Source organism: Megalobrama amblycephala, linkage group LG3 (assembly GCF_018812025.1).
Source record: "Megalobrama amblycephala isolate DHTTF-2021 linkage group LG3, ASM1881202v1, whole genome shotgun sequence".
Lineage (NCBI taxonomy): Eukaryota > Metazoa > Chordata > Actinopteri > Cypriniformes > Xenocyprididae > Megalobrama > Megalobrama amblycephala.
In genome coordinates, this window is record NC_063046.1 from 36870800 (window position 1) to 36897377 (window position 26578).

Below are 26578 nucleotides of genomic sequence, written 5' to 3' on the forward strand. Positions count from 1 at the left end.
GGGGGTTGGTTTATATCATTCATACTGGCAAGAAGCCTTTGGAGTATCATCATTGGCAGCTGCCAAGGCACTCCCTAGCAACCAAAAAGAGTACCCTAGCAACCGTTTTGCAAGACCTATATCTCTGAAACAGAACATCGTAGAGACATGGGGGTTGGTTTATATTGGCAAGCAACCTTTGGAGTATCATCATTGGCAGCTGCCAAGCCACTCCCTAGCAACCAAATGGAGTACCCTAGCAACCGTTTAGCAAGACCTGTATCTTTGCATCAGAGCATCGTAGAGACATGGCGGTTGGCTCTTTTGACTCATGCTAGCAAACTGGACTTCCAACATGCTACATATGCTAGCAGTGAATAGCTACATGCTATTAGTGTTTAGCTAAGTGTTAAAGTGGGCTGAGAACATGCTAAGAACTCTATAGAAACTCCATAGTTCACATCTGTGACAACTACCAACCACCTAGTAACACCATAGCAACCACCCAGGTTACCATAGCAACCACCTAGCAACCGTCCAGAACAGACTAGCAACCACCTAGCAACACCGTAGTGACCACCCCAAGTACCTTAGCAACTGCCTAGCAACACCCTAGCAACCACCCAGGTTACCATAGCAACCGCCTAGCAACCACCCAGAACACCCTAGCAACCACCTAGCAACACCTTAGCAACCACCCCAAGTACCTTAGCAACTGCCTAGCAACCGCCTAGCAACCACCCAGATTACCATAGCAACCGCCTAGCAACCACCCAGAACACCCTAGCAACCGCATAGCAACTGACCAGAACACCCTAGCAACCGCCTAGTAACACCGTAGTGACCACCCCAGGTACCTTAGCAACTGCCTAGCAACACCCTACCAACCACCCAGGTTACCATAGCAACTGCCTAGCAACCACCCTGAACACCCTAGCAACCGCCTAGCAACACCTTAGCAACCACCCCAAGTACCTTAGCAACTGCCTAGCAACCAGGTGCCGAGTTTTGCCACTGCAAGCACCATTCACATTTTCTTCAGGAAATGTACATTCTAGTTATTATTATTATTATTATTATTATTATTATTATTTCATTGATATTAAATTACATTTTAAAGTTTCAACCAAAAATAAAGTATGAGAAAAAGTGTTGTTGTTGTTGTTGTTATTTGGACAATTCATTTGCTCAGTCGTAAAATAAGTGGCTCTTTTAAAATTCTCTATAAATTAATTAATTTCCTTTGAGCTCAATTGACCTGTGTCCCTTACACAAATATCTGCCCGACTGCAAATGTGACACTGATTATTATACAACAGGTAAAAAAAAGTACATTTTAAACACAGTAGCCTACTGTCAGTATTTACTCTATTTTGCAACAAAATAATAGTCCCAACGAAATCCACAGCAGAACTACAACACCCATAAAGAAATACAGCCAAGAATGAATGACTCGATGACTCACTCATAAAAACAGTGACTTGCCGCCACCTACTGGCGGTTTTAGTTTAATATTTAAGTATCACTTTGTTTTAATTACATATTTCTCCACTGACCATTTTTATTTAAACATTATTTTATATAGTTATTCATAAAGGTAAAAATATGCATTGGGAAATCAATTTAGGGGGCAAATATTGTCCCTTAATGGAAAAGGTGTGAGTGGAAGAGAAGGGGTATGCAGAAGAATGGTAAACCCTTCAGGTGGTACTCCACTCTAAAAACCACTCTTACGCCGAGAGAGTTTACTGCTGTCTTACCGAATACCCACTAAGTAAACTAGACTACACTGGGGAAGCGAACCCGTAAGGGACGCTGCGGAGGCCACTACCTACCCAAAGGGGGAGGAGTTTACGTGGAGAATACACATATGGACTGGCCCGGGGGGCAGTACACATATGGGGTCCCTGGGATGGCTCCACCTGGGTAGGGGGAGACTCATCTGACAGGTGACAGCAGAGCTGGCTCTGCTAAGGGAAAGACACGGGCTCGCCGTAGGGAGTTTAGACCCGTGGACAATTACACATATGGGACCGCTCACGTAGAGGGGTCACGACATATGGGCCCCAGCCAACAGACAGCGTCAGCGACGGATGTAGGCCTGGCATCAGACACTCCGCAATGTCCGAGCCGAAGGGGGAGGCGGAGGAACTCGACAGGGTTCGCCAAGCGGGGAACACGACTGGAGTAAAAGTATGCACGTATCCGGCCAGGGGGCGGGAATGGCATTGCAAGCCGACACTTAGAGCGGGTACAACACGTCTACCGACTAGTAGATGCGAGTACACGTGAAGATACCGGCTCTACACGTAGGCTTTAAAACCTAGCGAACATGTTAGGTGTCGCCCAGCCCGCAGCTCTACAGATATCTGTCAGCGAGGCGCCATGAGCCAGCGCCCAGGAAGAGGCCACCCCTCTGGTGGAGTGGGCTCTCAACCCGAGCGGGCAAGGCACGCCCTGGGATTCATACGCCAAGGCGATGGCATCCACTATCCAGTGGGCCATCCTCTGCTTGGAGACAGCCTTCCCTTCTGCTGGCCTCCGTAACAGACAAAGAGCTGATCTGAGGTCCTGAAGCTTCGCGTTCTGTCCACGTACACACGCAGAGCGTGGACGGGACAGAGCAAAGCTAGGGCTGGGTCTGCCTCCTCCGAGGGCAGCGCTTGCAGGTTCACTACCTGATCTCTGAAGGAAGTGGTAGGAACCTTGGGCACGTATCCAGGCCGGGGTCTCAGGATGACGTGAGAATCACCGGGCCTGAATTCTAGGCACGCTTCGTCGACCGAAAACGATGCAGGTCCCCTACCCTCTTCAGGGAAGCCAATGCAACCAGAAGGACAGTTTTAGGACATAACCTTCAGTCGACTGATCCAAAGGCTCAAAGGGATGACCCCGGAGAGCTGTGAGAACCAGGGTCAGATCCCAAGAGGGTACGGAGGAAGGGCGAGGAGGATTCAGTCTCCTTGCCCCCCTCAGGAACCTGACGATCAGATCGTGTTTCCCCAGGGACTTACCCTCAACTGCATGGTGATGTGCAGCGATAGCGGCAACATACACCTTCAGGGTGGAGGGAGACAGCCTTCGCTCCAACCCTTCTTGCAGGAAGGAAAGCACAGATCTGACCGAGCATGATCGGGGGTCCTCTCGGCGAGAGGCGCACCATTCGACGAACAGGTTCCACTTCAGCGCTTAGAGACTCCTAGTGGAAGGAGCTCTAGCGGAAGTGATGGTGTCTATGACCGCTTGCGGGAGATCACTCAGAACCTCCGCATCCCGTCCAGGGACCACACGTGGAGGTTCCACAGATCGGGACGCGGGTGCCACAGGGTGCCCCGTCTCTGAGTCAGGAGGTCCTTCCTCAGAGGAATCGGCCAGGGAGGGGCTGTCGCGAGGAGAATGAGGTCTGAGAACCAGGTCAGAGTGGGCCAGTACGGAGCCACTAACAGAACCTGCTCCCCGTCCTCCCTGACCTTGCACAGGAGTTGTGCGAGAAGGCTCACTGGGGGAAACGCATATTTGCGTAGACCCGGGGGCCAGCTGTGTGCCAGGGCATCCGTGCCGAGCGTGCCGCCGGTCAGGGAATAGAACCACTGGCAGTGGGCAGTTTCCGGGGAGGCAAACAGGTCTACCTGGGCCTCACCGAAACGCTGCCAAATCAGCTGAACCGCCTGGGGGTGGAGCCGCCACTCGCCCGCAAGTGGAGGCTGCCGTGACAGCTCGTCGGCCGCACGGTTGAGCACACCTGGGACATGAGTGGCCCGAAGGGACCTCAGATGCTTCTGACTCCACAACAAGAGATGGCGGGCGAGTTGCGACATGCGACGGGAGCGTAGACCACCTTGATGGTTGATGTACGCAACGGCCGCAGTGCTGTCCGAACGGACCAGTACATGCTTGTCTGACAACAGCTCCTTGAAGCGGGCCAGAGCAAGACGTACTGCTAGCAACTCGAGGCAATTGATATGCCAATGCAGCTGAGGCCCCGTCCAAAGACCCGACACTGCATGCCCGTTGTACGTGGCCCCCCATCCCGTGGCAGAGGCATCTGTGGAGACCACAGCATGCCTGGACACTTGTTCCAGGGGTACTCCGGCCCGCAGGAACGAAGGGTCCGACCACCGGACAAGGGTGCGGCGGCAGCTCAGTGTCACGGGGACACGGAGCGTGCCGCGCTGCCACGCCCATCTCGGGACCCGGCCGCATGTTGAAGCGGTCTCATATGGAGCAATCCGAGCGGCGTGACCGCGGCTACAGATGCCATATGCCCCAGGAGCCTCTGAAAATCTTTCAGTGGAGCCACTGTCCTGCGCTTGAGCGAGCTCAGGCAGTTCAACACCGACTGGACGCGCGCCTCAGTGAGACGCGCAGTCCGTGCGACCGAGTCTAGCTCGAGACCGAGATAAGAGATCCTCTGCCCGGGGGCGAGTTTGCTCTTGTCCCAGTTGACCCGAAGACCCAACCGGCTGAGGTGAGCTAAAACCATGTCCCTGTGTTCGCACAACTGCTCTCGTGAGCTGGCCAGGATCAGCCAGTCGTCGAGATAGTTGAGGATACGAACGCCCTGTTCCTTGAGGGGAACAATGGCCGCCTCCGCAACCTTCGTAAAGACGCGGGGGGACAGGGCCAGCCCGAAGGGCAGGACTTTGTACTGATATGCCCGACCCTCGAACGCAAACCGCAGGAAGGGTCTGTGTCGAGGCAGAATCGAGACATGAAAGTACGCGTCCTTCAGGTCGATTGCTGCAAACCAATCCCGGGGACGGACGCATTTGAAAATGCGCTTCTGCGTGAGCATCTTGAACGGCATCTTGTGGAGATACCGGTTCAGGACGCGCAGATCCAGGATTGGCCGTAGCCCACGGCCCTTTTTCGGTACAATGAAGTAGGGGCTGTAAAACCCCGACTTCATATCGGCTGGAGGGACCGGCTCGATTGCATCCTTCGCCAGGAGGACAGCAATCTCCGCCCGGAGAACAGGTGCACTGTCCAACGACACCTGAGTGAAGTGGACACCCCTGAAGACCGGGGGACGCCGGGCGAACTGAATCGCATAGCCGAGTCTGATAGTGCGAATGAGCCAGCGGGACGGGCTGGGAAGCGTGATCCACGCCTCCAGACTCCGAGCCAGCGGGACCAAAGGCACCACAGACGCACCGGGGGTGGGGCAGCGAGGTAGAGTGGGATCCAACTCGGACGGCATGGGAGCGGCCCGGAGTGTGGTCGAACTCTGGGAGGCAGCAGTGCGTATGGGAGACGGCGCACGGGGCGCGGGCTGCACCATCACACTGCCACCTGCTGGCGAAATGGGAGGGGGCTGCGAGTGGCGAGGCGGGGCCTGGCACACTGGCAGGCGCACCCTGTTGTGACCTGGAGTTTGAGGAAACTGCTCTTTTTGTGATAAAGTGGGTACCGCTGGACTCCGGGGAGCCAGCGGCGGAAGATAGACAGACATCACGAATTCCCCCCGGCCCTCCTCCGGGGGTGGGAGAGAAGGTGGAAAACTCTCCCGAAGAGCAAGATCCTTCCCCTCCAGGTTGCCCGTCTCAGGGCCGTGACTTCCTCTTGCGTTTGCCACCTGGCTTGGCTGAGACGGGCTGGGCACCACGTCCGCGACCGGCACCCTGCTGCTTGGCTGGTGTAGGCTGCTGCTTTGCCGAACCAGCAGGGGCGGAGGACGACGCAGGCGGGCGCCCTCGGCGACGAGCGGGCTGAGGCTGAGCCACGGGCGGGTGGGTGGAGGCAGCAGCGGACCGCCGTGGCATGACGTGTTTGATAGCCTCAGCCTGCTTCTGTGCGGCGGAGAACTGTTGGGCGAAGCTCTCCACCGCGTCGCCGAAGAGGCCGACCGGGGACACGGGGGAATTCAGGAACCGCTGCTTGTCGGTTTCCCGCATGTCCGCCAAGGTCAGCCAGAGATGGCGTTGCTGGACTACCAGGGTAGACATCGCATGACCAACAGCGCGTGCTGTCACCTTCGTCGCCCGGAGGGCGAGGTCGGTGGCAGCGCGCAGCTCCCCAAGCAGTTGTTGGTCAGGCCCTTCCTGGGGCATCTCCGACAGCGCTTTTGCCTGGTACACCTGCAAAAGGGCCATCGCGTGCAGGGCGGAGGCAGCCTGCCCACAGGAGCTGTAAGCCTTCTCAGTCAGACCGGCTGAGAACTTACAGGCCCGGGACGGGAGGCGCGGCTCACCACGCCAGCCAGTGGCCGTTGGACACAGTTGCATCGCAACGGACCGCTCGACTGGCGGGATCCTCGCGTACGCCATCCAGGGAGGAGAAGGCGGACGAGGGACCGGGCCTCGCACGAACACTATAAGGTGTTTGCCAAGACCTGGTCACCTCATCGTGCACTTCCGGGAAGAAAGGCATTGGGGCGGGACGCTGGACCTGACCAGCGCGACCCCCCCCAAATACCAATCATCCAACCGAGATGGGCCGGGGCAGGGTGGAGGGTTCCACTCGAGCCCGACACACAAGGCGGCCCGGGAAAGCACAGCCGTCAACTCGGGATCCGACTCGGCCACCGCTACTGTCCCGGAGGGCGGCAGCGCGTCCGGATCTTCCTCCCCCGAGGACCCTGGCTCACCTTCCGATGCAGAGATCGACATCCGGTCCGCCGCAGGCGCACCAAAGGTAACGGCTGGACAGTCCGTAGAGGGCCCAGCGGAAACCAACGGCGGCACGACGGGTTGCGGTGCTGATTTCCGCTTCCGCTCGGCGGGGAAGCCCTGACCGTAATCCTCAGGTCACCCTTCCCATACACCGCCAAACCGTCCTTCCGGCCCGGGACGGAAAAAAACGGTCGAACGGGGCATAGGAGAGGGGACCCCCGCTTCCTGAGACCTCAGGAAGGAGAGTCTAGACCTCAGCACCGCGATAGTCATATTCCCGCAATGGGAACATGAACCATCCACAAAAGCTGCTTCAGCGTGCTGAACGCCCAAACACGAGATGCAGCGATTGTGCCCATCAGCAGGGACCAGGGAACGACCGCACCCAGTAACGCACAGACGAAATGACATACTGTCAGGGTTCGTCTGTAAAGCTCTTTTAGAAGGGGAAAGATCAGCTCACTTGTGCTGAAGCACACAGGGAGTGACGCGATGCGCTCAGGTACACCACTCCCTGAACACACCGAGGAACCGGCCCAAATCGCAACACGCACACACACTTTTAGAGTGTTGCTGTTACAACAGCAGTTGAGAGCTTATAGCTCGGCTCCTCGGAAACTCGCGACCTCGCTGGAGTGCCTTCACAACCAACACGAACAGCGCGCTGTTAATCCTCTTCTGAGGCAGTTTTAGTTTCAACTTAAACAAAGTCTGAAGCAGGACACCAGTGTATGGCTCCGAAGCGAAAGACAGAGTGCGATTGCATCTGCTTCCTATTTATATACACCTGTCGGGGGCGGTGCGCATTATGCAAATATCGCACGCCAATTCCATTGGCTTGTTTTAGTTCACACGAAGCTGATAGGGCTCTCTAAGCGATATCCCAATTCGTCGGTCACTACTGACGTACGTCGAACGTGACCGACTGAAAGGGAACCAGACCAATATGTTGTTTCAACTTAAAAATAAAAAATAAAAAATAGTAATTAGTCATCACAAAAAAAGTGTGATAACTAATTTCAACAACTACACCAATTTCAATAATTACTTTGCATTACCTTAATGTTTCGCATGTTCATATTGAACATTTATGATAGAATACTCTGTTAGTCTTTATCTCCCTCTGCTGGTGAGAAATAAGACGATTAAACTTAGAAAGTGCTTATTAATTAAATGCAGTGCTGCACTCAATTCCCGATCTTGAATCCACCCCATCACAAACAGTCAATCTTAAATTAGGATTGACTGTTTGTGATGAATTAGGATTGACTGTTTGTAATGAAGTCAGATATTTGTTCACACTGGGTAGTCTAGGGTTTCTCAGCTCTGGCCGTCAAGGACTGTCCTGCAGAACTGATCCCTGATCAAACACACCTGAACAAGCAAGGTCTTCATGATAACTAGAAAGTTACATACAGTTACAATACACTTTAAAATAATACTTAACCCTGTACTCTGTTACCCTCATTTTCCCCACTTGGGGTCAATTTGACCGCAGCAATTTAAACCTCCAGAATATGATTTTATTTGCAAGGGTTTATGTGTCAGGAACTTTGTTTCTTTACTACTCAAATAACTCTTTAAATAAAACACCCCCCACCCCCCTTCCGCTGCCTCTTATACATCTGGAATACCTATTGCTCATATATGAACAAATTTGCAAATCACAAAATTTCATGACTGACATAAAATTGAAAAAAAAAAAAAAAAAAAAAAAAAAAAAACAGATATTAATGGCTTCATATTATTATACATATCAAATTTGCTAACAAGGGTAATAACATGCCGTGTGGATTACTTTTTTTTGATGGATGGATGCACTTTTTTGGGCTTCAAAATCGTCATTCACTAGCATTATAAAGCTTGGAAGAGCCAGGATATTTTTAATATAACTCTGATTGTGTTTGTCTGAAAGAAGATAAACACAGGATGGCTTGACCCTAGTGGAAAAAAAGGTATACTTTATTGTATTTTAAATATATTCCCTTTTTCTATAGTACACTGCAAATATACTAACAAAAAATGTACTATCATTAAATATATAAAAAGTATATTAGTATCATATTTTCACAATGCAACTTTTAACACACTTTAAAATAATTGTACTTTAGTATATTTTCTAAAAAAATATATTTTAGAAAAATATACTTGAAGTGTAAGTTCAGTTTATTTTTTAAAAGTGTATTTATTTGCACTTTATAAAAATATATTTGAGGTATATTTTAACAGTGTGCTGAAAATGATCATTGTAACAATGCACTGAAAGTATATTTAAAAAATACATTATTTAATATCCTGAAGTTGTAGTGTATCTAATGTTAAATTTGAGTATATTTTTTAAGTTTACTTCTTCATCCTTGGAATTCATTATATTACTTGTGCTTATTTATTTCAGTATGAATGCATTACAAGCCCATTTAGTATATGCAGTGTAGCCTATACAATTTCCAAATATGTGTAAATGTTTATTAAGTTTAAAATGGCAGAATCATTTTACAATCGTACACACAAATCTATATTAAACAACACACCAGCAGCACAAGCAATGCGAAAAAATATGTTGAGTGGTTAAACTTATCGGAATTCAAATGTCTCTTCAACTTGGTCTGTGACCAATCAGATTTTGTTGCTCACTACCTTCAGCCAATCAGAGCTGCTGACGTCACGGTCGTCGTCTGAATCCCCTCGCTCAGTCACTCAGGTGAAGTATAATGTCGCAATGTATAATTTATTTAATAAAACACTGAAAGCGCAATACATCGCTCAATCTTGGGGATTCTGACCAGTTCAATCAAGTGACATCGCAGACTGACCGTGATGGCGACGACAACCGGCTAATCTAATGGCCTACGCGATCCTGAAAGAACCGGAGAAAAGTGCTGCTATTGGGAGGTGAGTTGTAGTCTACCAGTTAACAAACTTTATTTTCTTTTCTTTAACAAACGGAGAGCGATATTTCGGCTTGATATCTCCTTTTTGAGATTTTGTGTGGTGGTTTATGGCACATGTTTGTATGCAGCACCAAAACATTCATATGATTGGTCAAATCGGCCCGTATTCTGTACGATATTAATTCATAAAGTGTTTTATGCTTGACTATGTACCGAAAACAATATCGACATGCCATTCTGATACAGTTACCTGCTGCTAATCCTCATTTACTGTTCAAAAATAGTATTGGTTCAATGTAGGATTTAGACAGACTATTGTAAACGTGAATAAAGAGTTGAACATGCTGTCTTATATCTTTGGTATATTCTGTCAACAGATGTTGTTCTTCACGAGTCTCTGCGGTCATCATTGTGCCATCAGACACAATGAGAAGCTCATCAGAAAATGGAATATAATGTGTAATTTGTATTTGTGTATAGAGGGTCACCATGGTCCAATATTTTTTTTTTTCTTTAATGAAAAACATGGTAAGTTTTGCTGAATCTAAGTTTAAATAAAAACTATGCATTAAACTTTGGGAAAATGTGTTAAACTGTATTTAAATAATAGCACAACTGTATTGTGTGAGATTATGTAATTCAAAGTACAGTAGTCAACGTTTGAAGTGGATCAAAAAAGTTAGGACAACTTTGATTAAATGTTTTGATCCGCTTCAAATGTTGACTATATTATACAAAGTATAAGTAATAACAAAGTGTATTGTTATTGACTGCAAAGTGTGTAATGTTTTTTATTTGGAATAAGCCAAAGGTACTGAGCATACAGTATATACTATTACCTGTAAAATAATATATTCAGTGTATATTGCTTGTGTTTTCTGAAGACACTCGTAATTATTTTGTAATGTAGCCTACTTAAATCACAAATAAAGTGTACTTATAACACAAAGTGTACTCATAACAGAAATAAAGTATATTTATAACAGAAATAAAGTATACTTATAATACAACGTATATTATAACAAAAAATATACTTTTAACACAAATAAAGTATACTTATAACACAAATTAAGTACACTTTAATATCACTAATCAAGCATGTAATTAGTCCCTACACAGACATATACTTAAAGTGTACTAAGTATACTTGAAGTTGTTCCAATTTAGCACACATAAGTATACTAAATATACTTAAAGTTGTATTTTAATACTACTATAGCACACTTTAAATGAACTAATCATTAACACACTTGAAATATACTAATAATTAGTCTTGCTACAAGTATACTTAGTATACTTTTTTTTCACTAGGGCATGCTTTCTCAGGGGATCAGGGACCCTGTCCATTTTTTTCCTGGTGTTTTTCAGAGTCAGTAGAAAGGTCTGTTTTGTGTCCTAAGTTATTGGAGCTGTGACCTTTATTGTCTATAAACTGTTAGTGTCTTAAGGACTTTTCCACAGATAAGCATAATCTTTTCTTTTTTCTTTTTTTTTTTTTTTTCAAAGAAAAATCTGTAAATTTTGGATTTTTAAAAAATTATCTTTAAAATAGAACAGAGGATAATCATGCTTTTTAAATGTATTTATATTTTTGATTAGCTTTTTTCGTGTTAGAGCTTGCAATGCACCAGATTAAAGATGGATACATGAATAACAAGTAAAATTATAAATTATATATATTTTTTATTAAATTATATTAAATTATGGCTATACCTGGCTTATATGCAATATAGTCCAACACAGCCAGAATGGAGGGGGAAAAAAACTGAGGTGATTCAAAAAATATTAGCACAATTACCTAAAATAAAATAAATGAAAATAAACACATTATGTGTGACCGTATTTTTAAGATTTTTTATTTCCCGGGATTCAGACAAGGCTTAAGCATAGTCCCAGGCCCTGTTTACACCTGGTATTAAGATATGTTTTGGTCGATTGGATCACAGGAACATGAGGCAAACACATTCCCGTTTACACCTGGTATATTAATTCTTCTCTTTTGTCCACTTTTAACCACTTCTGTCCTAATTTATTTGAGGGCAGGGTCTATGGGCAGGTAAATGTATGGGTTTTTTCAAATCTTTCGATCTAATGAACAAAATAAACTCACTCAATTTGCATATGAATGAGATGACAAGCAAACATACAGAGAGCATCAGCTTTCGTTTCTGCTCTGATAGCTGCAAGACCACGACAAACGTGGTGAATGTGTGTTAGAAATCAGTAATGGTGAGAGAACATTGTGCTCGGTATGATTTTCGTCCAAACTAAACTTGTCTCCAGCCAATAAAGTTTAAATCTGGCTAGCACACTTCCCATAATGTTTACTCACAGAGTATGTCAGTAGGTGATCTTTTGTGGTAGTTCGAACACATTCCACCCCATTCATCTACGAAAACAATCCGGTCTTTTTCGATGACCCTTGGAAGTTGTCGAAAGTGGCTCTCCAGACTAAAGTACATGTTTGACCTGACCTAGGGCACATTTATAAAAGCTACTTAAATGTCCTAATTGAACTAAGGCCTAATCCTGGCTTAAAGGGGTCCTTGATTATGATTTCACTTTTTTAACTTTAGTTAGTGTGTAATGTTGCAGTTTGAGGATAAACAACATCTGTAAAGTCACAAAGGGGTTACTCAAAGGGAGATATTTTCTTTTACATAAATCACTTTTTAAGGACTACAACAAATGGCTGGTAGGGACTACAATGAGCTTCTTCCTGGGTTGGTGACATCACTTCATAAACAGCAGGTACATACACCCTGCCCCCCGAGAAAACGCACCAAAGGGTGTGAGGCCATGTTGGACTGCTTTAGAGAAGAGGAAAAGTTGTTGTAGTAGAGTGTTGTTGCCATGCGTCATTTACGCCGGACTGCTTCACAAATGAGGATCAATTCAATGCTGGATTTACACAAAAGATTAACATGATGGCACATGCTAGTCCTTGAGTTGAATCAACTCCACAGCAACTACATAAATGTATCCACTAACGATTCAGAAACGTCTAGTTGCATTCTACAAGTTGTAACTTCTTCCTGAGTCTCTCCATCAGTGTCCGACTCCAGTTTGAACAATGTAAGGCTAAACACTGTTACTGACAATCGTCAGTTTGGCAGCGTGAGATTCTCCAGATTTGTTGTTGTTGAGCAACTGAAGCGCAAGCTTTTAAAACTTTGCCCTCTTATGGAAAGGGGACTGGGAGCAGCAGCTCATTTGCATTTAAAGGGTCTGCAGAGTCTCAATGTTCACTGCACAATATTTGACCCCAAATATTGGGGGCGTACATATTAATTATCCCGACTGTTACGTAACAGTCAGTGTTATGTTGAGATTCGCCTGTTCTTCGGAGGTCTTTTAAACAAATGAGATTTACACAAGGAGGAAACAATGGTGTTTGAGACTAACTGTATGTCATTTCCATGTACTGAACTCTTGTTATTCAACTATACCAAGGTAAATTAAATTTTTGATTCAAGGGCACCTTTAAGTGTCGGTAGAACTATTTTTAAAATTCATAAAAAATAAATAAAATGAAACTGTTTACTGCAAACTTCACCTGATTCTTGTTATACATGTTCCCAAGTACCACTGTGGTGATCTTCATGTTGATTTTCTGTTTTATTCTTTAATAATTATATGCAAGTAGCGATAGTTCATTCAAAGTTTACTCAAGTGGAAGAATGTGACAAACATTGTAATAAACTTAGGCTTACTAGCACTATGCATTATATTTTTAAAAAGTAGATTATCTTAATATCAAAACCTTACATTTTCTCTGGACTCAATGATTAACACATGTCTGACCATTGGAACGAATCAAAAAAAAAAAAAAAAACAACTAGAAAATCGCATTCATGATGATTTATGGTGATTTTATTTCCGTTAGACCTTTGCCTATTGACGCTGATGCATTAAAGAGGAGGGGCTCCCCTGTTCCAAGATGGCAGCTCTATTGACGCATTCGTTCCAATGAACTGCCGTAGCCAAGGCGACATCTAGTGTATATATCTATGGTAAACACCGACTCGGTACTTCCGCCTACGTCAAGCGTGACCTTTTCAACGTAATTGTGTATTATGTGACGCCACGAACACGCATAGCATAACAGAGCAAGGGGAGCATTTGTGCTTACAAAACTTACATTTTTTAATTTTTTTTTTTTTAAATGACTGATCGTTTCACTAGATAAGACCCTTATTCATAGTCTGGTATCGTTTAAAGCCCTTTGAAGCTGCACTGAAACTGTCATTTGGACCTTGAACCGTTTGGTGCCCATTGAAGTCCATTATATGGAGAAAAATCCTGGAATGTTTTCATCAAAAACCTTAATTTCTTTTCGACTGAAGAAAGAAAGACATGGACATCTTGGATGACATGGGGGTGAGTAAATTATCAGCAAAAGTTTTAAGTGGACTAATCCTTTAATATGCATAAAAATATGTGTAAATGTGTAGGAAGAACATACGTTGGGTAATAAACCCAAACATATATATATATATATATATATATATATATATATATATATATATACTGTATAGGCTTGGAAAGAATATGTATAAATTTTAAAATGTTATGCTCTTAATGTTAATGTGTTAGATTCAGTTGTATAAATTCAAACTTAGTAGTTAAGTAATGCAGTGTTTTTATATTTGCTTTCTTTTGTGAGAAACTGATGATTCCAGTCTACTAATGAAGTGAAACTCCACATGCAATCTTGAGTATATTCACACACACACACACACACAAAGATTCTTAATCAGTGACCATTTCTTTCTGTATCTTCTCATTGCATTTACATTGCACAAAAACAAGGGAAACATTCTTTTTTTCTTTTTAATTTTATTTGTGATATTCCAGATGATGGAAGGTTAAGACTTCTCTTGAAAGTCAATAAAAAAAAAGATCTAAATAATTACAAGGCTTTTCCACTGTTTAACAAACACCTGCTTCTTTAGCACACACATTCTCATTAGATGTTACATGGGGAGTAAAACAGGTGCAGTGATCCTTGAATATGATGTTTATTTTTCTGAAGAATGATTATATTGGTGCAGAGTAAACGACAAGACAAAATGTTTCTCAAGTCCTCCAGACCGCATGACAGCTCAGTTTGCAATGGCTGAATATTTGGAGACTGATGAGTTCTTAATGTCACAAACACACGCGTATGACAGCGAAGTGATGCCTGAGATGAAGGTAAGAATTTATTCATCCTCATCATCATTGTCATCATCATCCTCATCATCGTCATCCTCATCATCCTCATCTTCACCATCATCATCATCCTCATCTTCACCATCATTGTCATCCTCATCCTCATCCTCATCCTCATCGTCATAGTCATTTTCATCATCAGGGTTGATTTTGCCAGTCATCACATCTTCGATCCAGGTGTCAAGCTCGTCAGCGGTGGGCATGTCCTCATCATCATCCATCTCCATCCACACACTATCAGCCTGAGAATCAGACAGACAAGATGAATTAGAGTTACTGAGAAAGAGACGGACAAACACAATTAATAATATAGAATAATCACAAATTTCGAAAATCTCCATGAGATTTAAAATGAGCTTGATGCACTTATATCAGACCTACTTAATTCAGATGGCTCTTTCCAACCTCTCCACTAATAATAATCACTTGTATGGAAACATCCTGACTCTTAATAATAAAGATTCTTTATTGGTATCAATGGTTCCCTGAAGAACCTTAAACATCCATGGAAGCTTTCCATTGCACAAAAAGTTATTTATAGTGGGAAAAGGTTGTTTTGATTATTAAAATTTTATTTCACACTAAGAAAAAAAGAAAAAAAAAAATCTTTTAAAAATTGATCATCAAAAATGGTTCTACTATGACACTGCTGCGAAGACCCCCTTTTAGAACCTTTATTTCCAAAACCGTATAATCTAAATCGCACTTACATGATCACTGCCATTAGAGACATGAAAGAAAATTATGTTCTCACATCCTCAACATCCACCACACCAATCTGAGGGGAGGAGAGGTCAATGCCAAAGGTCTTCTCCCAGTATGGCACCATCTGCAGGGATAGAGAGAGGTCAAAGGTCAAACCTCGGTTCATATGGTACAGTACAGTACTGGTACAGTAGTTCACTGTGAAATGTCATATTTGTAAGTGAGCGATCACTCTTGAAAAACTTCAAAAACTATTTTAAATTTTACTGCAGGGTTAAATAAAAAAGGTTTCTTTTCCATTAGGGGGATGGATTTTTTATTTTTTATTTTTCCCAGAAATTACGCTGTTCCATAAAGATAAATAGGCTACATCTGTTCTGATTGTCATATCTTTTTTGGAAAAAATAAATAAACAAACAAATAAATTCCTTGGAGGTTTTTAAAGCTGATGTGTGCTACATACTACATTAAACTTATTCAGTGGTCAGATTTCTCCTGAAGAGGGCAGCAGAGTCAAACAGATCGAGAAAGTGTTGAAGCACCTGCTCTAAATGTCAGTAGTATTAATTACATGCATGATTTTATAACAGCTGAGCATATAATGTGTTGTATATGTGATATAATGTATTGTGTATGTCATTAAACTGATTTTATGAATTATGAAAGTATGTATCTTCTATATCAACAATAGCACCAATGAAATATGTAAAATGACATCAACAATGTAGATTTGTTCATATCCTATAAACAACAACAACAAAAACTGCATTTTATCCAAGGCATCTTGTAAAAGGTACATCATTCAAAAAATTATCAAAGTTATGTTTAATGTTTCTGGATTCAGTATTTTTGTGGTTTGTCATACCAATGGAAAGTCATCAGGATCAATCCAGATGATGCTTAAATCTGGGTTCTCTGTGTTTTGTTGAGCCACTTCCTTCAGGATCTCCAGGAACTCATAACCGTCTGGTAAAAGTCAACATTCAGTCATTTGGTGTCAGTATATGAAATCCTTCAAAGACTCTCAAAAATAGTGGCTTATTGTACTGTGGCTTATTGTACTAGTGTTTACCAGGGTCAGACTCCTCAGCAAAAGCAACAATGTGCTGTCCATTAATATCATCTTCCTAAGACCAATAGAAGACAGTAACTGTCATGATAATGATCAGGTGTTGCAGAAATGAAATGATATACAACATCAACATTTTGCAAATGTTGCCGTAATGACTCTGCTACTGTTTTTTTTTTTTGTTTTTTGTTTTTAATTAAAAACCATTATAAAAACATAAATACACAAACCAGAAACATTTAAATGTAATTTAGAATAAATCTGTGAAAATAATTGTTTTAAACTGGGGTCATCTTTTAAGAGACACAAAAAAGATGAAAAAAAGGAAGAAAAAAAAAAAAGGATTTTAGGACTATTAAAGTTAGCATGTAAACTTAAGATATTAATTAAAAATGTTTCATTTAAAATAAGAGTCCATTTCACATTCATCAAATTAAAAATATTATAATATAATAATATTATTAAATTAATAATACAGTGGAGCTCAAAGGTTTACATACCACTTGCAGAATACACAAAAATGTTAATCATTATAACAAAATAAGAAGGATCGTGAAAATTGCATGCTATTTTTATTTAGTACTCTCCTGAATAAACTATTTAACATAATAACAGATGTTTACATAAAATTCCACAAGACAAAAAAAAAAAAAAAAAAAATACAGCTGAAAAAAAACACAAACAAACAAAAAAAAAACTGTTCAAAAGTTTACATAGCCTCGATCCTTAATACTGTTTTCAGCTTTTTTAATAGTTGTGCTTGAGTCCCTCAATTGTCCTCAGTGTGAAAAGGTGGATCTTAAAATCATACAGTCACTGCTGAAAAGGGTATGCAAAACATGCAGGAAAATCAAAGAATTTGCAAGATATGGAGGATTTTTCTGAAGAACAGAGCTCAGTTTAACTGCTCAGGACAAACAAGGGACTCATGAACAACCATCACATCATGGATCATCCAGGTAATGACACACAGTATTAAGAATCAAGGGTATGTAAACTTTTGAACGGGGTGATTTTTATAAATTCAGCTATTTTTTGTCTTGTGGACTTTATGTAAACATCTGTGGAATAGTTTATTCAGGACAGTTGTAAATAAAAAATAACATGCAATTTTCATGAACCTCCTTATTTTGTTAAAATTATTAACATTTTTGCATATTCTGCAAGGGGTATGTAAACTTTTGAGCTCAACTGTATAACTGTATTACATTTTTTTTTCCTCTCACAGTAAATGGGTTTTTACTGTATACATAAAACTGTTGTTAGGACCATGTGGTCAAAAACTTTTATAATGTAATGTAAATTATAATGTAAATATAATGTAATTATAATTTTATAATTTAACACTCTCCAAAATATGATTGCAGTAAGATCAAAACATAATTTATAGAGTGGGGGATGAAGTCACAGCAACAGGACTGAACATAAAGATTAAATTTCCTGAGAAAGACTCATACTGCACATAAAGAGCAAATACTGTAAAAGTATATAAAACAAATATTTTTGAATTCCCTGTATAGACTTTGTTGAAGTTAGTTTTGGATAAAGGATTGACTTAATTACCCAGATCTCATACATGCTGTGGGGCTCCAATTTTCTTAGAGTTGGTCTAAAGTAAGTACAAAAATAAGTAACAAGTAAGAAAAAAATATATATTTTTATAAATATTTTTTTATTAATGTATAAATGAACAGTGTTAACCTGTCATGTTCCTCAATGTAGCTAATGATGTCCTCCTCCATGTAGGGTTTGCCAGGGATGGTGACAGGTTTGCTCATGAAGGGCTCATAGAAATCCACTTCATTCATCTGCAGGTTTAATTTCTTAGCAATCTGGAGACAATCAGAGACACATGAATGAATACATAGCTCATTAAAGTGCCTCTATGTTTTTGGGATATTACCTATGATGCAGTGTGTGTAATATAGATATTTGTCAATGTAAAAGGTCTGCAAAGTTTCAAAGATCAAAGTGCAGATAAATGGAATTATTGTCTCCCAAAAAAAAAAAAAAAGAACCAATTCTGAATTGCCTGAAACGAGTCATCAGTAACTCCAGTACCAAATGGGACACTTCATATGCACTTTCTTGTGGACTTACAATGGTCACCATGTGTACGTGAAGTCCACGAGACCACAGGGTGTCACATTGACACTTTACGTTTCAGAGGGGTGCTCACAAGTGCCCCCTTTGCAGTCGATATGTGAGTGATCTCTGCAGCAGACTTCTTCCTAACAGTCAAAGCGGCTATTCGTCATGAAAGTGCGGACTAGTAGTAAGACCGTGAGTGTTTAGGGTGCCATTTGGGACAGGGCCTTACTTCCTGCGGGTTTTGTAACAGATTTGCATAATGCCAGCCTGTGGTCTTCACTTGCTGCCTATGAACAGCATCTACTTTAGCCAACACTGTATTTGTAGCTGAGCCTGGAAGAGTTTGGTTTATGTTGTCGACATAAGAAGATGCTGTTTTCTGTGCTGCCAAAGCAAATCCACTTTGATGCACTTCCAAAGGATGAGAACTTGGGCTGGAATTGGTACTTTTCATTTCACTCTAGAGCCGCATGATTAATCTTAAATGCTTGATTAATCTTAAATCTTAATTTTTTAAATGCTTCTAGTCTGCTTTCAAGGGTTCATTATTTCATATCACACAAGACAACTTATGTTCCCTTTCAAAAGAGAACTTGCACTGCATCCTGAGACACATATGGGGAATGCCTTCATGTGACTGGTATCTGAAGCAACTGTCAAATCACGGCAATTAACCCTTCGCAAAGACCCGCCCCCCTTAGTTACTGTTGCTTTGTCCGACAAGCCGTGGCGCTTTCACACCACACGCAGTGAAAAATACATCGCGGAGCAAAGAGGATACTGACAACACGTCGACAGACAAGACAAAGCAGGTAACTTATGATATTAAACAAAGTCCCAGCTTTCAAACTTTGTAATTTTTTAAGAAATTCAAATAATAAAACCTGTTTTGTGGCTCTTTAATGTGTCGTGACAGATTGCTGTAGCGCCTCAGCTCAAGAGGCTCGTAAACCGATCATCTCTTCCTACTAGTTCATTTATTGCATCCAGGGATGGGCAGTATTTATGATACATGTATTTCAAATACAAAATAGTATTTTGTAATTTGTTTTTGATAGGGTTGATGAAAATGGCTTTGTATTTTGTATAAAAATACTTTAGTTTTTTGTAGTTTTAAAATACTGTAAAATACTTTGTAAGAAGTCTACATGATGACATAATAACAATGCAGCCTCTGATTGGTGCTTATTCAGTAGTTTGCCCAGACTTGTTGAGTTCAGAACAGATGTTAAGTTTTAGAATAGTTTACCAATTTACATAATGCTCTTGAAAACTATTATACCGAGCAGCAGCCCTCCATATTTATGATTTAAAATCAATTGATTGATTGACCCTTCGTTACCAAATACCAAGTAACTAAACTAGGATACAACTATGAGTCATTCGCAAACTGTTAAATATTAAACTGTTGGTTACTTTAAAACTAACTGTCTGAATATGAATATTTGATCTGTTAAAGCCACAATATGTAAATTTTCGCCGCTAGATGTCGCTTATCCTTGATTTTGTGGAATCATGGGATGTGTTTTCTTCATGTCTACAGCCAGTGGAAAAGAATCGGGTTGGGACTCGGGCAGAAATCATGTTCATGGATGAGATTATTAACGTTACTGTGGTATAAAGCAGAGCAAGGCCTGAACGAGACCAATGGAGCGATTGCTAATGAGAGACGAGCGTGACTTGAGAGCAGCAGAACTTTTATTATGCCACAGTCACCGCTTGCGATTTTTCGATCTAGTGTATGTGGGGTAACGCAGTGCTGTTTATCATATTAGATACATTTGTGTGTTGAAAGTTGTTATAATGCTACTCTGCGTTCACATGGCAGCTGCTATGCGACATTGTTGCACACTGCAGTAAGCTAGATCGATACGAGGCATGGTAAAACATGGTACTCACAGTAACAAGAAGCTATATAACATGATTCGTTTTCTGTCAATGAATGAATCTAAACAGTTCCTCATCTGTCTAATAAAACATATAATATGTCTTATTAGACAGATGAGGAATATAATGCGTCTTTGGTGTTTCCATGGTTTCTGCAAAATAAAACCAGAACTTGAGGGTAACACAGGTATATATCACAGGCACAGTGTGTCGCCTATTAATTGTGTCCTGGTTAAAATTGCTTATTTCTCTGGATTTAAACAATCTTGGAAACATTTGGGATAATGTAAATACAAAAGTCAACAAAATATATAACATTGTTCTAGTGGTTTTAATCCAAATCCTACTGTACATATTGTGCCGTTAACTGGTTGCATATGTCAGATTTATTGCATGACTCAGGCAGTTGCTATCAAACATTGTTTACTTAAAGGTCCCGTTCTTCGTGATCCCATGTTTCAAACTTTAGTTAGTGTGTAATGTTGTTGTTAGAGTATAAATAAAATCTGTAAAATTTTAAAGCTCAAAGTTCAATGCCAAGCGAGATATTTTATTTAACAGAAGTCGCCTACATCGAACGGCCAGTTTGGACTACATCCCTCTACTTCCTTCTTTAATGACGTCACTAAAACAGTTTTTTGACTAACCTCCGCCCACAGGAATACACAAGAGTTGCGTTTGTAGAGTGTGTTTGTCGCCATGTCGTCGAAACGCTGTTATTTTCATCCCGCAGTCCAATCACCGGGTCTGATTCCGGCTCAAATTGATAGGGTAAAATTAAAGACATGTTTACAATAACACTGAGCGCGTGCATCTCTACGTTATGGTAAGAGGCGTGACCTTTCTGGGCAAGGAGCGCTAAACTGCTGTCGAATCACAACACAGGAACCGCTGGCACAATCAGAACTCGTTGCGTATTTCTGAAGGAGGGACTTCATAGAACAAGGAAGTCATCAGCCCGTTTTTATGACAGTGGAAACAGCGGTATACAGATAAGTAAATTATGTGAAAAATACTGGTTTTTTTTACACGCGAAACATGAACGCATGTTATATTGCACACTATAAACACAATCAAAGCTTCAAAAAAACACGAAAAACGGGACCTTTAATCAACTGAGTCAGTGTAATGGTGAAGGGATAGATCTAATAGGCCAATTGATGGAAGGTTTGCGAAGAAATTTCATGCTCCCTTGTAAAAGTATTTTTCAGTATTTTTAAAATACAAAAATACAGTAGTTTATTTTGATACATGGTGTGGCTGCTGTATTTTGTAGTTTTTGATACACTTAAAATTAAGCTGTTTGGTATTTTATTTTAACCCTTTAACACGTACGATCACACTGGTGTGATCAGTCTTGGCTGGTCCCTGGAGCGTACGATCACACCGGTGTGATTAGAACGTTCAGTGCATCGCGTGATCAACTGCCAAATTCAAATGTGCGTGCGCGCTTTGGCTGGCGCTAAACCAGAGACGGACGCGCGCAGCGCTTTTCATATATTACATATATGCAGTGTTTTCAACCAAATAATGTTTATTTTAGGTTTCAGAGATTTAAATACACATGAGTACTAACAAAACAATATATTTAGAGTTTGTAAAATACACAATGATGTCTATAGAAGCGGAAATAACAACCCTTTCCATTATAATTAGACGACACGTTTTATTCATATCAGATTGTGAAAGTAACTTTAAAGCTTACTCTATTCTTCCCCAGTTCACCGACTCACTTACTTTCATGTATTTCGGGAGAAGTGGATAAATTCACGGGTTGTAAATCCAACAGATCCAATTCACTGTGCGGCGCAAACTAACATGGCGGCGCCCATCGCTCATATGGCTCAACTAACATGATCGTTATAAAGGTGTTTAAACTGCAAAACACATCCACTTGCACATATTTGTCAATCGGAATATTAGATATTTCATGCTATAGTCAACAAATTTGTGAATATTTTGAATAACAAAGGAAAAATTAAATGAAAGCAGATCATCAGCCATACAGCGCTGCGGTGTGTCACATAACAAGCGATGACGCGTCACCATGGAAACCATAAAGTGATACGTTCTAAATAACGGTCGCTTCAAAAAACTCATGCTGGGGGGTTAGCCAGAATATTTAAAACTTACGTGCGAAAGGGTTAAAATACATTTTGATGCATTTTTGCCTAACCCTGATTGCATCAAATAAACATGAATGAACATGAGCAGGAATGTTGTTTCAAATGCGGAAAGACATCAATACACACCATTTTTCAAGTTTAAATCCATCGAGGTTAATCTTCTAACTCCTGACTGCTTTGATGGACAAAATGGCAGATTCAACGTTCTGATTGGGTAGATCGCTTGTCAATCAAACTCCCTGCGAAGGATCAATTCTATTGGCTAATAGTGCAACCAGAAAGTAAAGAAGGGGCGCCTAGAAAATATGCCGTTCTCTTTTCATCTTCAGGGACTGTTTGTTTGTAGCGAACTGTTCTATCAAGGTAAGAAGAAGTCTGTTAAACGTTTCAAGTGGTGACATGACTTGTGCGTTTGGGTGAGGAACATGCACGCTCAGTTCTCGAGGGAGCTGTTTGCGTTCATTGCAAACATTTCCCCTTGAGGACGCTCTGCTCTCTTTTGTCCATGAGTTCAAGAGAGGCGTGACTCTCTTGCATGAACCAGCAGTTGACAGAGCGTTCTGCTGGATGAGGATGCACTTTCCCTGGGTTCCTCTGGTACAGCAGACAGTGCTCTACTGGCAGCATGCCAGGAAGAGCAGGATATGGTTGATGAGGGTGAAGAAGGTGATATATCTGACCCCTCGTGGCCACCATGTCCTACGTATGATGATCTGTTGAGCGTTATGGAATGCACTTCAGGTAGACTTAAGCTGTTGTGAGAGTGTGTTAGGAAAGAGACCCCTCGTGGTAGATTAGACAAGAGGTTTCTTTCCAGCCATAACCCCGTGAGCTTTCCATTCCTTCCAAATCTCCACACTGAGATCGAGAAGGCATGGAAGAATCTGTATTCAGCCTGCATTCACAGACATAGACATATATTTATGCCAATGTTAAGGGGATGCACAAGCACAGATATGTGGAAATGCCCCCCATTGACAAGACATTTGCAAACTATCTTGCAGGTGGGGCGGCATCTTCCCTTAAAGCTCCGGCCCTGACTACAAAGGTGCTCAAGGGCATACGTGACAGCGAGTCAGGCTGGTGCTTCACTTTATACTATGTGCTTCAAGCATACCAGGCTGATCTGCTGAAAGACTTGGACCAGGGCCAGGGTCCTTCCCCTGAGGCAGTATCTGAGTTGCACCGCTCCACAGATCTAAGCACTAAGTAGACTGCCACCGTGAGCAGTGGATTGATGGCGGCAATGGTGGCAACAGAGAGGCACCTGTGAGTGGACCAGGCGGACATCGGGGAGAAAGAGAAAGGGTTTCTCCTTGATGCCCTGGTCTCGCCGACTGCACTTTTTGGTGCCTCCATTGAGACCTCCATTGAGGGGGCCCTGGCCCATCTTGGTTCGAAGACCGCAGACAGAGCCAGAGGGATAGCATTGCCTCCTGGGCCCCTCCTCCTTCGAGGATTAGATGCAGGGAAAAGAAACAGGATCTGAGGGAAGTGATCCAATGCCCAGCACCTGTGAGGTGATCCTTCCCTCTGAGGGTCTTCTTTTTTCTCTTCCCCCCTGTACTATTCTTCCCCTACAGGTACTTATAACATCAGGCCTGAAGCCTGGGCCAACAATGAGTTTGTTCCATCAATTGGAACCCCTCTGAAGGCCCAACGCCAGGCTTGGTAGTGAGTGCAGCCTTTCAGACTGCCACTTTATCATTTTCCCTGTTGTGAGTTGGGTTGGCCTCCTCTCTTTTTGAGAACTGTCTGTTGAGGCCACCGCTCCACTGAGCACACAGGAAGGTCATGAATATGGGTGTTTTGGCCCGCCTTGGGCCACCCCTTTTATGCGGCCTAGGCTTAGTACTTTTGGAATATGTCTAACTAGACAGAGGTAGTTTTTGCTTTTGCATCTACACCTCCTAGTCTGCGGTGGCTCAATGTAGGCTGCTCCCAGGAGAGCCTCTCCAGTCCAATACTTGCAGCTAGGGATCCTAGTAAGCCTCCTCTCACTGTAAGAGTCATCCTGCCGGATTGAGCGTTGTTAAGTTTCCTGTCAGTTAGAGAGTCAAAGCGCTTGTGCTGAAGCCTACGTTCTCTAGGGCCCTGGTTAATTAGTATTATCTGGCTTGTGACCTTTGAGCAGGTTAAGCTTAGCTCAGACAGCAACCTGTCTTGGAGCGAAAAATTTTTTGTTTAGACTTGCACCTTTAGTTTTGCTTCATGTCAAGCTGGTATTTAACTCCCCTTGTTCAGGGACCAGTGCTTTACTCCCAGAGCTCTGAAGTCCCTTGTGTCCAACACCAGTGATGCTCAGGTCGAGCCGACTAAGTGCTCCCTCCTATTCTGAATGGTTTTTGAGTACGCTACCTCAGAGCTCAGCCATTAGCCCTGAGCTCATACATGTGTTATTATGGAGTAGTAAGCCCTGTATAGTGGCCTCCTCAACAGTCTGGTTGCATGAGACCTGTACTCCCCTTGTTTTAAGGGTAGAAAGTGATATGCTGATTACATCACTTGTGTGGCAATGTGAATGAGTATTCCAACCTCTGGTTCAGTATCTCTGTTAGATTAATTTCCAAATTGTTGGCCCTCCTTGGTCCGCCCTTATGGTGATTCTCTGGGTCGAGCTACATCCTTAGCACTTCTAGCAAGTTTGTGTGTCCTGGCTCCCTGTAGTACACAGATCGAGACACAGACACAGGCTCCCAGGAGCACCCCTGAATCTAGCCCCAGGGCTTGGTTGATACTTTACTAAGTTGAGCTTGGATGGTACTCCTCTCATGTTAGAGGGTCGTTTTGTAGAGTACCTCGCTTGCTGAGTCTGGTCAGAAGGTCAAGGGACTCACGTTAGATCTCCCTGGTAGATTAGCTTTTTAATTTTAGAGCTGTAGGCACTCCTTTCTTGAGGTACGTCCTAGAGAGTTTGCTCCCTGAGTTTGCTCTGTGAGGTCGAAAGATACTTGTGTACTCCCTTGTCAGATCAGCTCCTGTTAGAGCTGGAGGTATTTCTCTCATATGGAACCCTATTAGGAGTGCCCAGACTCTAGAGTGCTCTTTGAAAAGTGCTCTGTATGTCCAGGGTCGAGCAGAGTGTCTCCCCTCATTTGTCAGGGTTTGGGAGGCACTATGCTGAGTCCTGCTCCCCAGGATACCAGTCTCTTTGTCCGGTGTGCATTGGTTACTGCTTTGTCTGCAGTCTCTCTCATTTGGCTACCTTCTCTGAGGTAAAATATTAAGAGACTCTGTTCGGAAACAGACAGGTTGTTGGCTAGATTGAGTCTCTAGTTGGACCAGGTCAGCCTCCCTGGTTGCTCTAGGAGTTGACACAAAGTCCCCCTAAAACATGACTGGCTAGGGCTCCTTTCAGTCCCTTGGCCAATACTCCCTTAAAGGAACCCCTTCTCAGTGAAGACTCTGGTTCCAAAACCTTGAGTGGCCTTTGATAAGTCCTTCTTTTATTTCATGAAGTCATTTCCTCATTTAGGAGTGATAGTTTGGATAGTGGCCATAGGGAGTAATGTCAATCACAGCCATTTCTCGGCATGCACTTCCCTCAGCATGGTGGTGTGGGTATTTTGTTCCCCATATGTGTCTCAGGACGCAGTGTGAGTTCCCTTTCGAAAGGGAACATCTTGGGTTACGACTGTTACCCTGGTTCCCTGAGAATGGGGAACGAGACACTGCGTCTCCCTGTCATGCCTCCGGGCTGCCTGCGTACAGTCCCTTCAGACGATAAGTGGACAACATGCTTTCTAGGTGCCCCTTATATACTTTCTGGCCGCACTAGTATTACGTTTTCCTACTTAATCCTAATAATAATTTGTTTGCATATTGCATTTAAGTTGACAGTTTTGGTGGAAACGCTGTGACACAACAGCATTTACTTGAAATATAGATCTTTTGTAACATTATGTCTTTACTGTCACTTTTGATCAATTTAATGTGTCCTTGCTGCAGAAAAGTATTAATTTCTAAATAAATAAATTAATGGGATTTTTACTTGCTATATAAGCA

The 26578-nt window shown here is 42.6% G+C and overlaps 1 protein-coding gene across 4 annotated transcripts in view; it reads right to left on the reverse strand.

Annotated features, from left to right (window-relative positions):
• Positions 1–14291: 14291 nt before the first annotated feature.
• Positions 14292–26578, reverse strand: part of casq1b (calsequestrin 1b) — a 76565-nt gene continuing 64278 nt past the window's right edge. For 3 of the 4 annotated variants that reach the window (XM_048185342.1, XM_048185343.1, XM_048185344.1), the window contains 6 exons: positions 18171–18301; positions 18033–18078; positions 16473–16527; positions 16266–16366; positions 15450–15524; positions 14292–14937 (listed from right to left, as the gene is read on the reverse strand). In XM_048185342.1, the coding sequence (XP_048041299.1) occupies positions 14686–14937; positions 15450–15524; positions 16266–16366; positions 16473–16527; positions 18033–18078; positions 18171–18301 (660 nt within the window). In that variant the 3' untranslated portion in view covers positions 14292–14685. Of the gene's footprint in view, positions 14938–15405; positions 15525–16265; positions 16367–16472; positions 16528–18032; positions 18079–18170; positions 18302–26578 lie in introns of all 4 variants that reach the window. The other variant, XM_048185345.1, reaches the window with a different exon arrangement.